General features: G+C 34.7%; 1 protein-coding gene across 7 annotated transcripts in view; it reads right to left on the bottom strand.

Moving 5' to 3' along the window:
• scrib (scribble planar cell polarity protein) overlaps nucleotides 1-15,343 on the bottom strand; it is a 1,177,936-nt gene that overhangs the window by 865,127 nt on the left and 297,466 nt on the right. For all 7 annotated transcript variants that reach the window (XM_090386364.1, XM_090386369.1, XM_090386366.1 and 4 more), the window contains exon 8: nucleotides 11,358-11,647. In XM_090386364.1, coding sequence (XP_090242490.1) covers nucleotides 11,358-11,647 — 290 coding nt within the window. The remainder of the gene's footprint in view (nucleotides 1-11,357; nucleotides 11,648-15,343) is intronic.

Below are 15,343 nucleotides of genomic sequence, written 5' to 3'. Positions count from 1 at the left end.
GGGGTAAAAAATAAATTGTGAAATGAAAAGTTTGTAAAGGTTTCATGTCGCCTCATCAGCATGGAATTAAGAATACTGAACACTGTTGCAAGTTGCTGCTGACTGCCTGAGGGGAGCTATTGCAACATGTGCATGTGAGACAGTAGTTGGCACTGCAGCATATATGTAGAGCACATGTCTAGGCTATTTAATGAGTTTTAATATGTACAGTAAATTTTTGACTTGAACTGAATTAAAAACCGTGTTATAGTGAAACCCGTGCTGTTTGAAGCTGTGCTAAGCGAGGTATTGTTGCATATATCTGTCTGTGTTTGAGTTTCACCCCTTAGTATTAGTAACGGCCAGGGCTCCCACTCCTGGGTTTTTCCACCCAGATCTGGGTTTTTTGATTGTCATCTGGGTTGATAGGTTTTTTTCGCAAAAATATCTCATTATCTGGGTTTTTTCGGTAATTTTTAATTTTAAGTCAAAATTTATTTTTATTTCTTGTAAATACAATAAAATTTAATACATTTAATAACAGTTTACAATTTTCTTAATTTTATATTCTAACAATACTGATCATAATTTGTAATATCTCAAGTGCTTGTACAAAATACTACAAATGTAAAAGGATTTCAAAGTTTTCGCAGGGTTCTACACTATGAAATTACGCCTACATGTTCATACATGTAAGCATACATGATCGTGTTACTAACATGTATGCGCAGCCTATTGAGCAGGCAGAAGGCGGTCTTTACTGCAGTCTTTCGTGATCGTTCGTGGTATTATTGCATTATTTGGTGTGATTTTTATATTTATGCGTGTACTACATACAGTGATATAATAAATTTAAATTGTAGTGACTATTTCTATTTTATGTTAATGGATTAGTGATTTATTTTTTATTTTATAGAACATTTTAAATAAGATAACTGCTAATTAGCCATACCCACAAATTGCCCCCAATGTCTGAAACTTTTTCCCCACAGAGAAAGATGAGTAAACGGTGGTATACTCAAAATTTTAGAAATGAATGGTTAGAAGATCCGGAATTAAAGGATTGGTTGAAAGAAGATAGTAATGAAAAAGGTGCGTCTTACTGTATTTGTTGTGAAATGAAATTAAAGAATGCCAATAAATTGATGTTACTAGTGCATAAAAATACAGTTAAACATAAAAAAAGTGCAAATATTGCTAAGACAAGTTCAACGTTAGACACGTTCTTCACAAAACGTAAACCTACGGAGAATGAAGAAGTAGCAAAGGCAGAGTTAACAATTGCTGCACTCATTTCTGAGCATAATATTCCATTTGCGCAATGTGATCACCTTATAGAAGCATGTAAGAAAGCATTTCATGATAGCAATATTGCAAAACAAGTTCAGATGAAGGCGACTAAAGTCTCTTATCTTATACAAGATGGCATAGCCTATCATGAAAAAATATACATTTCTAACATATGCAGAAACAACAAGTTTTCAATGATAATAGATGAAAGTACAGATTTATCTTTATCGCAAGTTCTAGCTGTTGTTGTTAGATATTTTGATATTCAAAAACTTGATGTTGTAGATGTGTTACTTGACACTGCTTGTGTCGAAAATGGTACTTTAGAAGGGCTTTATCAAGCTGTAAAAGATCTTTTCATAGAAAAAAACATTCAAATAAGTAACCTCGTTGGCTTTGATAGTGATAATTGTGCCACTATGATGGGTACTAAGAGTGGGTTCCAGTCATTGCTAAAAAAGGATGTACCATCAGTATTTATAATGGGATGTGTTTGCCATTCTTTTGCATTATGTGCTAGTCATTCAGTCAAGGTACTACCATCATATCTAGAAATATTTATAAAAGATATCTCTTGTTATTTTTCCCTTAGTAGTAAAAGATTAAACGAGTTCAAAATGATTCAAGATGTTGTAGATACTGCTAAGCATAAAATCCCCAAATTAGCACAAACACGTTGGTTATCCCGTGGCAATGTAATAAAAATTATTATTGAGCAGTGGGATGCGTTAGTTCTTTATTTTCAGTCTCAATCAAAAATTGACAAAATCGATGGTGCAGGGAATATTTACAATACTATGATCACCAAAGGAACTAAGCATATGTTGTTGTTTTTAGGATATGTACTTGAGAAAGTAAACTGTCTGAATATTGAATTTCAATCTGAGCATTTCAGATTGCACTTACTTCATTCAATGGTTTCAATTGAGTATAAAAATATTCTTAGTTTTTTCATAAAAGAAGTCATTACTTCGTGCAAGCTGGTTGAAATTGATCCAAGCAATGCAATAAATCATAAGCCTCTGAATAAAATATATTTGGGAGGCCGTTATATGGTCTTATCAAATTCAACACCACTTGGTGACAGTGAAAGCAGGTTTAAAAATGATTGTTTAAAATTTCTTGTTGAACTTTGTATGGAAATCAGAAAAAGATTTCCTCTAAATGATGATGGAATTATCGCCAGTCTCAATGTTCTTGACCCAGCAGTGATACATGATCGTGCCAATTCGCCATCCTCAATTTTCCATTTAGCAATGCAGTTCCCTCACCGTGTTTCTGAAGACAAACTAGATCTTCTAGATTATGAATGGAGATCATTTCGTTTAAATCAAGATTTAGATTTCTCTTACAAAACCATCCCTGAGTTTTGGTACCTGTTACGTAATGTAAAAGATGGCTTTAATAATTCTAAATATGAGATTTTATCTAACTTTATGACCAGTTTAACTATTTTACCTCACTCTTCGGCAAGCGTAGAAAGAATCTTCTCCCAAGTAAACCATATAAAAACAAAAGCCACAAACTCCCTTAAACCAGAAACTGTGAAAAATCGACTAATGGCAAAACAGGCGATAAATAGATCTAATCAAAATTGCTATACATGGAAACCTAAATCAGAATTGGTAAAAGAAGTCATACAAGGAACTTGTCATAAAAGATACGAAGAACGTTTGAAAAAAATGAAAGAACTTCAAAAAATAAATGTGGAGGGAACTGAATGGGATGAAAATTCTGATTACAATTAAATAAAAGATATTTTTGCATGGTAAGTTTTATCTTATTTGTGTTGCTATACTATATGATGAAAACTAGGTTTTTTTTGGGTTTATTTAAGTTGCAATCTAAGTTTTTTTAAAATTTGTGAGTGGGAGCCCTGGTAACGGCCATATGGTGCAAGAAAGCCTATGGCTTATGCTGCACCAGCCAAAAAAAAAAAAAAAAAATCCGAACAAAACAATGATAAAAACAATAAATAAATAAATAAATAAAATAAATAACTAAATAATAATAATTAATAAATAAAAAATAAATAAAATAAAAAGGAAATTAAACCTATCATCCTATGCGCTTCCCTTACCCGAAAGTACTATCCAGATGACCTTTGAATGTCCCCAAACTGTCGGCCTCTACCACCCATGAAGGCAACTTATTCCAGTAATTTATAACTCGCTGGCTAAAATAAAACTTCCTGCACTCCAATCTAAACATTTCCCCCCGTAACTTGAATTTATGTCCCCTAGTTCTAGCATCATTTGTAATCTTGAAAATTTTGTCCTCATTCATTTTACTGATGCCTCTCAGCGCCTTAAACACCTCAATCAAATCTCCTCTAAGGTGTCTAGTTTCCAAACTCTGCAACCCACATATTCGAAGTCTTTCTTCATAAGGACGCCCTTTTGCCGATCTCACTAGGCGAGTTACCCTTCTTTGCACCCTTTCAAGAAGCTCGATGTCTTTCTTTAGGTGCGGTCTCCATACTTGAACACAGTATTCCAAGTGTGGTCTAACATAAGCCTTATATAATGGGATTATCACGTCCCTATCTCTACTTGCAAAAGTTCGATAGATCATCGATAGGACACCATGGGCCTTCTTTGTAACCTGTTTACAATGCTCAGAGAATTTCATGTCTGACCGTATCGTAACACCCAAGTCCCTTTCCTCCAGTACTGGGTTTAGTTGAACTCCACCAAGTGAATAAGTTATTTTGGGATTACTGTTTCCCAGGTGTAATACCTTACACTTTGTTTGATTAAAGCACAGCTGCCATTTTTCTGACCATTCTTGAAGTCTATCTAGGTCTCTCTGAAGAAGCTTAGCTTGACAGTGATCATTAACTACTCTACCAATTTTAACATCATCTGCAAATTTAGACATCACGCCCTCTATCCCTTCATCAATGTCGTTTATGAAAATTAAAAACAACAGTGGTCCTAATACTGATCCTTGGGGAACCCCACTTCTTACATCAACCCAATCTGAGGAATAGCCATTTATCACAACCCTCTGCCTCCTGCCCTGAAGCCATCCTTCTATCCATCTAAGGATTTTCCCAGTGATTCCAACCTGTTCCAGCTTATAAAGCAACCGCTCATGTGGGACTGAGTCAAAAGCTTTGCTGAAATCTAAATAAACAATGTCGAAATTATCCCTAAATCCAGCTCGTGAGTGACCCTTTCAAAATAGCGAACCAGACTTGTTAAACATGATTTTCCCTTTACAAAACCATGCTGAGTATCCTTGAGAATTTCAATTCGATCCAAATGATCCTGAATTCCACCCTTGATCATTGCCTCCATGATTTTCCCTACTACTGAAGTCAGACTGACAGGTCGATAATTTCCCACTTCACTTTTAGAGCCACCCTTATGTATGGGAGATACATTTGCACTTTTCCAATCCAAGGGAATCTCCCCAGAGTCTAGTGATGCTCGCATAATTAGCCTCAGTGGTTCAATGCACTCGCTTGCCGCCTCTCTTAAGATTATAGAGTATATTCCATCAACTCCAGGAGCCTTACTGGTCTGTAGGCTTGAAAGTTTTTTCATTAAATAATCTTGCAAAATTTCAATATCATTAATTACATATTTTTTAACTTCGCTCCCACAATTTCCCATTGCCACAAAAGGCTTTTCATTTGTAAATATCGATGCAAAATAACTGTTGAGTTCATCTGCAACGGCAGCTGGTGTATTTATTACTATCCCCTTTCCCTTACGTAAAGGTCCGATCTGGTTTGTACTGCTCTTCTTGGCATTTATATATGTGAAGAATTCTTTATCCCCCCTCTTTGCTCTGTTTGCTAGTGATTTCTCATAAACTGCCTTTGCCTGTCGAACCTTTTCTGTGGCTCTATTACACATCACCTTGTAGCTGTTATAGGCTTCAGTACTTTTTATTGCTCTAACTTTTCCATGCCACCTTTTTCTGCTCAAGTAATGTGGCAACTTCACTATTCATCCAACTTGGAACCCTTCTCGTGGAGTATTTTTTTAATGGTATATACGCATTCAAGGCATCTGTGATTAATGTTTTAAAAGCGTACCACAGTTCAATTGTATTCATTCTCTGCGCGATATCTACCCAGTTAATAGAGGCATCGTAATTTCCTTTTCTGAAATTAAAACCCATTCCTTTGCCTTTTACTTCTGCTGCCTCTCTCGTCATCATCCACCGTAAAACTCCGTGATCACTTCCTGCTACTGGTTCCTCTACTGTCAGCCCTGTTATGTCATCTGATTCATGTGTGATGATGAGGTCTAGGATATTCTTTTCTCTAGTACTTTCCCTGACATGTTGATACAAATAACAGTCATCTAGTTGATTTAAAAATTTTGTTCCCCATGTCGAGTTTCGTTCCCATTTACTCCAATCAATTAGAGACAAATTGAAATCACCCATAATAAGGCATTGACGCTTACTTACCCATTCCATTTGCATGTAGAGGCTTTTGTCATAGTCTTCACAATCACCTGGTCTGTAGATTACTCCTACTCGCATTGTACCTTTGTTTCCAACTATCTCACACCATACAGACTCTATACTAGCATGTGAAATGTCTGAATCCGGGAAAGCTATTGTCGCACTCAGGCTGCTTCTGATAAGAAGCATTACCCCACCACCCCTTCTATCTACTCTATCCTTCCTAAATACATTATACAAGCCGTACTGAAACTCATCATCCCCAATTTCCGGGTGGCACCACGTCTCTGTAAGCCCTATTACGTCCGCGTTACTTGTTTTAACCAGCAGTTCGAATTCGCTCATTTTATTGACGACACTTCTAACGTTACTGTATAAACAATTAAGATTTACTGTTCTTCAAGAATGTCTTGGTCCCTACACTGACAGCTGTGAAAATATGGTCATCAATATCTACAGATCAAGTGAACTTTAGTGCTAATACAGGGTGATCAAGAAGTCATGCAGTAAACCAGATTAAACATCTTTATTTGTGGAGTAAAACTCACAGTATAAGTAAATTGTTACAACATAGTATATCATCATAACAAAACAATAACATAAATATAATAAACAATACATGTTGCAAATGGGTGTTTTTACATGAATGCTCACACATTTTCTTTTTCTCATGTGCAGTATTGGAAGACTAATATTTTCAACCTTTGTTACATTGCTGGTCTTCAACTCATGTAGTGTGTGCGTGTACGTGCATGCGTGAGTGTGTTATTCTTGTAGATCACCGCTTTCAGATATCCCCAGAAAAAAAAAATCTGGAGATGACAAATCTAGTGATCTCAGGAGCTAGAATTCTCCAGAAATTAGATGATCACTGACCACTCTTAAAGAAAGTACATGAATATAGAGGTATGAGTGTGGCATATCATTCCATCTTGTTACAACCATCAATCATGTTCATCCACCTCGAGAAGGGAAATAAGTTGTGACAACCCAGTACAGCACAATTCATTATGGTCTCGAGTAAAATGGGGCCCATCATGTGGTTACATGGCACAGAACACAATACTCTGATTTTTAGGCATGTTAGCAAATATGTATAAAGCCACTGTCTTCATCATGTGCATCCCATCTGTATGCAATACCTTTAACTTGAAGTGGATAATTTTCATGAAATTTTATATTTACCTCTTAGAAAGATCTTTCAAGCCATCCCAAATTTCATTAAAATCAGACCACAACAGTAATCTGGCAATTATTACTTCTACTCCCTCCCCTCAATCATATCACACAGGCTATCCATTTCTAGTGTAATATAGCTGGGGCACTTGATATTGTGCTTGTTGCCATGCACTCAATGAAGGAATAAGTGGACAATATGGTGTATGTGCAGAAACAGAATGTTCTCAATTCACACATAAAAGTAGTTGCTCTTTGCTGTTTTTTTTTTTTTTTTTTTGCTTATTATATTAATCACATCAGATAAGTTAAATACATATTATATTATATTTATTGTTATTAAAATCCAGGAAGAAATAAATAAACTGCATTAAGAAAGCATTAACAATATACTATAATTGTTCAAATTATTTAATCACAAAGTTTAAAATGCATGCTGCATTTCATGAACTACAGATTATAAAGCACAGTCAACCCCACGTCCCTGTGGGGTTGACTGTGTTCATTGCTGTTTCCCTGTGATAAACTTGCAACAGTATCCGGCACCTTTTGGAAAAAATTAGTTAAAATTGTTTGTTTAGAAGCATGATGTTTTTCTTTATAAATTTCTTCAGAAGGAACTAAAGCTAATAATAAAGTTCTGTGAAAATTTAAACCCCTCTCCAAATTAGAATCCATATCCAGAGCTTCTTGGCTAAGCTGATTTCCTAGTCTTAAAAACTCAGCTGGTCCCTTCGCAGTCAAATTTTTGTGTGCATCTTCTTCGTTTATATAATTTTTGTTATCTCCTTCTTCACATTGCGAAAAAATATCATCCACTGATAATTGTTCTCTACGAGATTCAAGAATTTCTGTGATATCTGCTGGTTCCAGTTCTTCAAATTCCTCTCCGCTAATCATTTTGCCAATTCTCACAATCTCAACTACCTCTGGCATTTCGACCATGGCTTCTTTAGTGCAGCTCTGGAGCCACATCTTTTTCCACACTGCATTCATTATTGAGTTCTTAACTTCATCCCACACAAACACAATATTTTTTACAGCATCAAGAATGTTATAATTCTGCCAATAATCTCGAATTGAAAGATTGCTTATTCCATCAAGTAGCTTCTACCAATTGTAAAAAAGATCTTCTTAGGTAATAAAGGAGAAAAGAAGCTATAACACCTTGGTCCATCGGATGAATTAACGAACTTGTATTCGCTAGAAGAAAGGTAACTTTCACATTTGGGTGCAGATCAGACAAATGTGCAGGATGACTGGGCACATTGTCAGAATGAGCAAGATTTTGAATGCTATGTTCTTCTTCAGGCAATGTCTTTTGTTTCGATGCAAAAGCAACTTAAAAATCAATCCTTGAATATTTTAGTTGTCATCCAGGCTTTTTTGCTCTATTTCCAGTGAACTGGTAAGGAGCTTTTTGATATTCCTTTAAAAGCATGAGGATTTTCTGATGTATAAATTAGAAGTGATTTACACTTAAAATCACCCTCTGCATTGACACATAACAAAAGTGTTAACCTATGTTTTGCAACTTTGAAACCCTGGATGATTTTCTTTTCTTTTGAAATGAATGTTCAGTTGGGCATATGCTTCCAAAATAAGCCGGTCTCATCCGCATTAAACACTTGACTTGCTAGATAGCCCTCAGTAGCAATAACATCCTGAAAAATTTTTCAGATACAAAGAAGCAGTTTCTGTATCAGCACTGGCTGCTTTGCCCATTAATTTTAGATTGTGAAGACTTGGAGGTTTTTTTAAAATTTTCAAACCAATCCTTACTGGTCTGAAAGATGTCTACATTGGATGGACTGGCTTCTTCTTCTTTTTGTAAGCGATTAAAAATTTGCAGAGCTTTGGCACAAATAATATCTGCACTATAAAGAGGCATTCTTTTTTGATTAAGTTCTTCTATCCAGAAAGAAAGTAATTTTTCAGTTTTCTCTATTAACGGATTTCTCGCTTTTGTAGTGCCTTTTGCAGTCAATGATGTGGAACAGATAACTGAACATTTAATTTTCTTAGAATTTTCCCTAATTCATCGAATGCTAGATTCATTTATGCTGTATTTCTTTGACAATGCCACAACCTTTTCACCATTTTCTAACTCCTTAATGATATTTAATTTTTCCTCTAAATTTAAAAAAAAAAAATTTTTTTGTTGTATTTTTCTTCATTTTAGGCACTAATTAAACACATTTTACATAGACAAGAAATATTAAATCAGCAAAAGCAATGCTTACTGATTATAACACTTTATGTTGCACGAACCAGAAAAAGATTCTGTCTGAACAGCTAACGTAGGACAATTGATGAAGGGGGTTCCCGAATGAGGAAGTTGTTTCAAAAATAACCAGACAAACACACCACTGTTTATTGCTATGTTTGGTTATAAGAATCAGTTTTGAATGCCTTTGTAATATTTTTCGAAAGCACATTTCTGGAAGTCACGACCATAAAACAATAAAGACAATTTGCACTTTCCAGTTTATTGTATTTTTCTGTTAGTGCAATCTAATTATAAATGGGTAGTAAACTATCCTATTGCATTTGCAATAATACTGACAGCTGGAATTCTACGTTATTATGGCGAAATGTTTTCTCCTTAAATGAAATCTTCAATCACGTAATAAACATAAAAAATTTTCAAAATCTGCTCTTCATTCCTATTTGTGAAGCTTCGTAAAGAAAAATCATGCAGGTAGTGAAACATCACGCAATCTAAAATTTTGGTAGTAAATACTTGGCCGTGCAATAGCGAAACCACGCAAATCGAAGGATGACTGTATTACAAAACATGAAGTGAATATTGTACTGAGAGTGAGCGAGTGAGTGAGTGAGTGTGTGTGTGTCATTTCACTGAATGTGTGCGCGCACACACACAGTGAAATGACAATTACTTACTTTTATACATTTAGTTAATCAGTAATTAATTGATAGCGGGATAATTTGCGATTTACTTTTACTAATCACGAAGGAAGAAAATCAGTTGATTTAAGAAATAAAAAAATCTAAGGTGCCTAAAATGTAAAGAACTGATTATATTAACTAACTTGTTTTAGAGCAGCAGCTTTTCATGGGTTTTTGTGAGTTTTCAGCAGACCAAATCCTAGGGTTCGGCTATTCACAAAAATGCCAAATGGAATCAAGCTTCAATCAAGCTTGTCTTGATGTCTATTCCACCACCATGGAATAGACATCAAGACAAGCTTCATGTCTATTCCATGGTGGTTGTTGAATGCCCAAATCCAATTAGAACAGAGTAGGCATTTTTCTCAATATGGCTTCTTCAGCTCCTGGACGCAAGAGAACAAAACTGGATGGAGGTATAACTATATATCACTGCCTTCCACGAGCTCCAATTCTAATTGCACTGCAAATTTCTTCAGACTTTGTGAAGCAAACCACTGCAACTTTTCCATCACTTGACCCACTTTAGCATTAAAGTCACCCATTTCACCATTATTAACTCAATACTCTGCAATAGCAGAGTAATGGAGTTAATATTGGTGAAAATAACCTTTGTAACTGAAGACATTAACAGCTCCAATTTGCTGCGACTCCAGAGTGCAGAGATGCACCCATTATAACAGATAGGAGTTTAGCAGTTTTCATAATTGCTTTGTTTGATATCTATATGAATAAATCCCATCAATGCCTTTTTTCCACATACAGTAATCTCCTGATTTACAAACACTAGTATTCCTCCATACTGGTTCATAAATCTAAAGTTTATATAACAAGGAAGCAATTTTCTAGTATATCTGATATATATTTGGAGGATGGATGCAAAAAAAAAAATAAAAAATTACATATTTATTACAGCATCAGTTTACTCTATTTACATTGTACTCTATTTTATCTTATACACATGCATTGTACTCTTATTTTATCTCATACTGGACGTGAAGCCCTATAAAAAAGCAAATTTCAGTAAAGTTTAATGATACATGACAATAGAAAAGATTATACAACTGTGGGTAAAAATCAAGCAGCAGTTTGGCCTGAGAGATAACTTTTCCTTTTTACAGTGTCAAGTATACACATTCTGGGGGATGCTATTCCCCTAGTGCAATATCTTGCACTTTGCTGCATTAAAACATAGATACAGTCTTCTATTCATTCCTTGAAGCCTATCTAAGTCAACCTGAAGGAGAACCATTTGAAACTGATCATTACCCATTCTTGCAATCTTCACATCATCTGCAAATTTTGACATCATGCTTTCTATCCCTTCATCAATGTCATTTATAAAAATCAGAAATAGGAGACCCAGGTCTGATCCTTTGGAAACCCCACTTCCAATGCTAGACTAATCAGGAGTAACTATTAATCACATTAATAACTATTTGGGTATTGCATATTTATTTATTTTAAATTGAAATTTCCTGGTTGTAATAATGTGCTCTAGGAGAAATACTGCAGAAGAATTTTCTATATTATACAGAAAATGTTTACTTTTTATCTGTATATGTAAAATAACTTACCTATTTCCTGAGACGTCTAAAACATGCAACTCTGTAAGTTTTCCCATATCTGGAGGCAAATATAAAAGGCAGTTTTCCCTCAGTGAAAGCACACCTAACTTCGACAAATTACCAATCTGAGAAGGAAGTTCAATTAAACGGTTCCTATCAACATTTAAATTTGTCAATTTTACCAAATTACCCATGGATGCTGGTAACTCAGGTAAGAAATTTTCTGTTAAAATTAACTCTTGAAGATTGTTACAATTTCCAATAGCTGAATTTAACATTATTAATCTGTTCTGATCCACCTGTAATGAAAACAAAATAAATTAAGATATAATACAAGTGAAATAAAACAATTTAAAAGTTTTTACACTTTATGTAAAACCTAGGTGGGCATTAGATACAATATGATAACCTGAGAATTAGAGGCAATATGATATTTTTTAAACTAGATAGGCTAAGCATTAGATATGACAATTGACTTCAAAAACTTTCCCACTGAACAGAAACTTCTGGAAAATGTAAAAAAATGCAAACTCAACCAATTCCCAGTGCTGAAACCTTCTCTCATGCACCAGGCTGGTGGGTGGGGGGAACACCAGAGGTAAAATGAGCTGGTTCCAAAAGATGTAATTCTGGGCAACTAACAATTACCAACTTTTATTTAGAGAAAAAAGGAATATTAATATTAGTCAGAATAGTGCAAGGAGGACAAAGGCTTTTGCTGTGCCAGGCAAAAAAATAATAATAATAAATAAATACAAAATAATAATCAGAAATAATTCTCTCATCACCACACTAGAGGAGGAAACACTGCAGGTTGAGTGCCAGTTCCTTAAAAAAGGGGACATAATTCAGGATGACTAAGAATTACAACTTATTTTTAGAGAAACAGGGAATACTAGTGTTGGCCATATAGTGCAAGGAAGCTACAGGCTTTTTCTTCACCATGCAAAAAAAAATAATAATAATATTAAATAAATAGATAAATAAAAATATATAAACAAAATAATACAGCAAACTGCTGCTGCAGTTAAGGCTAAACCTGGAAATGTGCAATTCTGCTGCTATTTACCAAGCCACCTAATATTCAAAATAATGCATGATCAATCCTGTGAAATGAGTCCTATTTATAATACTCTCCCACTTAAAAGTGCCATCCTTCTGTTATTCTGAATAATGCAGGACTCTAAATTCTTGAAAACTACAGGATTCCATCAACTATGAGTCTATGCCGATAAAAAAAAAAAAAAAAAAGAATTCTCTTTTGTTTTATACATAGAAATCTTCATTAGTGACAACATAAGATAAGTTTTTTTTTAGTAAGAAACTCAAACGCCCACCAAATAATGAGAATCAAGAATTCCTTGACAGCAAAGAGACAACCCTCCCTATTCTTTCAGGACTGTAATGGCTTTATTTACCATATGTATATCCTCCTCTTTTTTTTTAGGTCTTTCAGGTTGGCAGTCTTCATCCATTTAGAAGTAGAATTAAGAATAACCACCATATATTATTTCATGTTATATAAAATTATCCCACAAAACTTAAGACGATCCCAACAAAGTAGGATTGAAGTTAATCCCAATTTCATAAAAGACTAATCAAAAACAAATGTGTTAAAAGACAAAAAAACACTAGTATATTCATCAGATAGAGCAGTGAAACTCACATAACCATCATTATTATTATATTATTATAGTTATATGAATAGTAACATTACTTGTTTACTTGTGCAGCCAGCAAGGCCCTGAAAAAAAAAAAAAAAAGAGTAAATAGTATGGAAGTGAAAAGGTAAGTAACCCTAGCAACTTTTCACTTGGCTTTTTTTCTGGGCTACCTGCACAATGAACCCACACACACACACACACACACACACACATGCAAAAAGCCTCAATTATTGAGTACAGATTATAATACATTATATTACAAAACAAAATAATATTCTCGCCCTTTTCATCTTAATATAGCTTTCATTCATATCTATGTCTTCTACTTTAAAGACATAGATAATATCCTTTTGTGATTTAAGTTTTTACTGTGTTATCAATGAATATTACCTGGTTTACATCACCTAATTCTGTTTTTACACGATAGATACGTTCCTGAAAAATACGTGTAAAAAAAATTCGTGTAAAAAAAGACATTGTATTTATGGAAGAAAAGAAGATTGGTTCCGGATCTAAAAAAAATCAGTAAAAATAATTAAAAAAAAAACACATAAAAATATCCGTTTTAAGCTTATTATTTTATTTCAACAAAATACACATGTAATAATATGTAATTAAAATGTATTAAAATAAATTTGTATGCATATGAAATGAAAAAAAATTCTTCATGAACAAAAAAAATCTGTTTTACATATAACAAGATTTTATTCATTTTCACTTTCTGATAATAAACGGCGCATACGTTTGCGTACGACTGGAATATCACTGCCATCACTAGAAATGTTGTGGACATCGTCTTCTTCCTCTATTAATGAAATTCTTTCTGTGATCTCTTCAGCAAAATCAGCACGAGTCTCCTCTGGTGCTGATGTTTCACCGGTTTTACGAACGAATTCAGTTATTAATCGTTGTGTTCGTGTTTTGGTTAGGCCGTTATATAATTCTCTGTAAGAGGCTGTCAACAACTTCAGTTCACGTTGGAACTTCCCAGCGCGTTCCTCATTAGGGTCATGTTTGACAAAATGATTACCTAATTTTCTGACCAGTTCCAGACCTTCTTTTATTAAATCTGCATTTAGAACAGGATCATTTTCTTCATTATCACTACGTTCTGTGGGATAAGGAGTCCCAAGGACAACCTCTAATATTTCATCTTCGCTTAGGGCTTTGTCGGTTAACAATTCATCAATATCTTCAAACGATAGATCATCGAATCCTTCTCCACCAATTTTGTGTGCCATTGTAATGATGTTGGGAGATTCGGTCGTATTAGGGATGATGGGATCTTTGCTTTTTACACATTGTGGCCAAACCGCTTTCCAACACGCATTTAAAGTTGCTGGTTTTAATTCAGTTAACGCTAATCCAACTTGATTGATACAATCCATAATTGAGAATTTCTTCCACACATCAATGACTGTTAGTGTTTCATCATTCAGTTTGTCCAAAACGTGTTGGAATGTTCGTTTTACGTAGTATGTTTTAATTGTCGCAATTATACCTTGGTCTAGCGGTTGTATCAAAGATGTAGTATTAGGTGGCAGAAATAAAATTTGTACGTTTGGGTGTTCCAAGACAGGATGGCCGGGTGCATTGTCAAGAATCAGAAGAACTTTAAATTCGAGACCTTTCAAATTCATACATAACGTCTGACTTCTGGGACGAAACAGTTGTTGAACCATTCTGTAAAAATAGTAGTGGTCACCCAGGCCTTCTTGTTTGCCATCCAGTGAACAGGCAGTTTATTGATATCTACACCTTTCATTGAACGTGGGTTTAGGGCTCGATTTACCAGCAGTGGTTTCAACATACGATCTCCTGAAGCGTTGGAGGAAAATAATAAGGTCACACGATCCTTAGCTACCTTAAAACCACCAGCAGTTTTCTGCGATTTGGCTACATACGTTCTGTTCGGCATTCGTTTCCAGAAGAAACCAGTTTCATCTGCATTCCACACTTGATCAGGAGTGTATCCTCCATCTTCAATAATTTTTGCAAGTTCCTGCGGGAATACTTTAGCAGCCGATTCATCTGCAGATGCAGTTTCACCTTTAATTTTTATATTATGAAGAGCATTCCTTTTAAGAAACCCTGTCATCCAACCTGTACTCGCAGAAAATTCATACTTTCTGTTTAACTGAGATGAAGTGCTTGGCTCCTTTTCTTTAATCTGTCTGTAAATTCTTAGTGCTGTTTGCTTGATGGCATTTCCATCTACTGGTACTCTTTTTTGTGACTGATCTTCTATCCATATTACCAGGGCCTTTTCCATTTTTTCCTTGACAATATCTCTTGTATATGATGATGAATTAACACTTACTTTTGTTCCAG

This window comes from Mastigoproctus giganteus, chromosome 12 (assembly GCF_048544385.1).
Source record: "Mastigoproctus giganteus isolate SK-2022 chromosome 12, ASM4854438v1, whole genome shotgun sequence".
NCBI lineage: Eukaryota > Metazoa > Arthropoda > Arachnida > Uropygi > Thelyphonidae > Mastigoproctus > Mastigoproctus giganteus.
The sequence above is the reverse complement of the archived record's forward strand: the minus strand, read 5'-3'. Positions and strand labels throughout refer to the sequence as shown.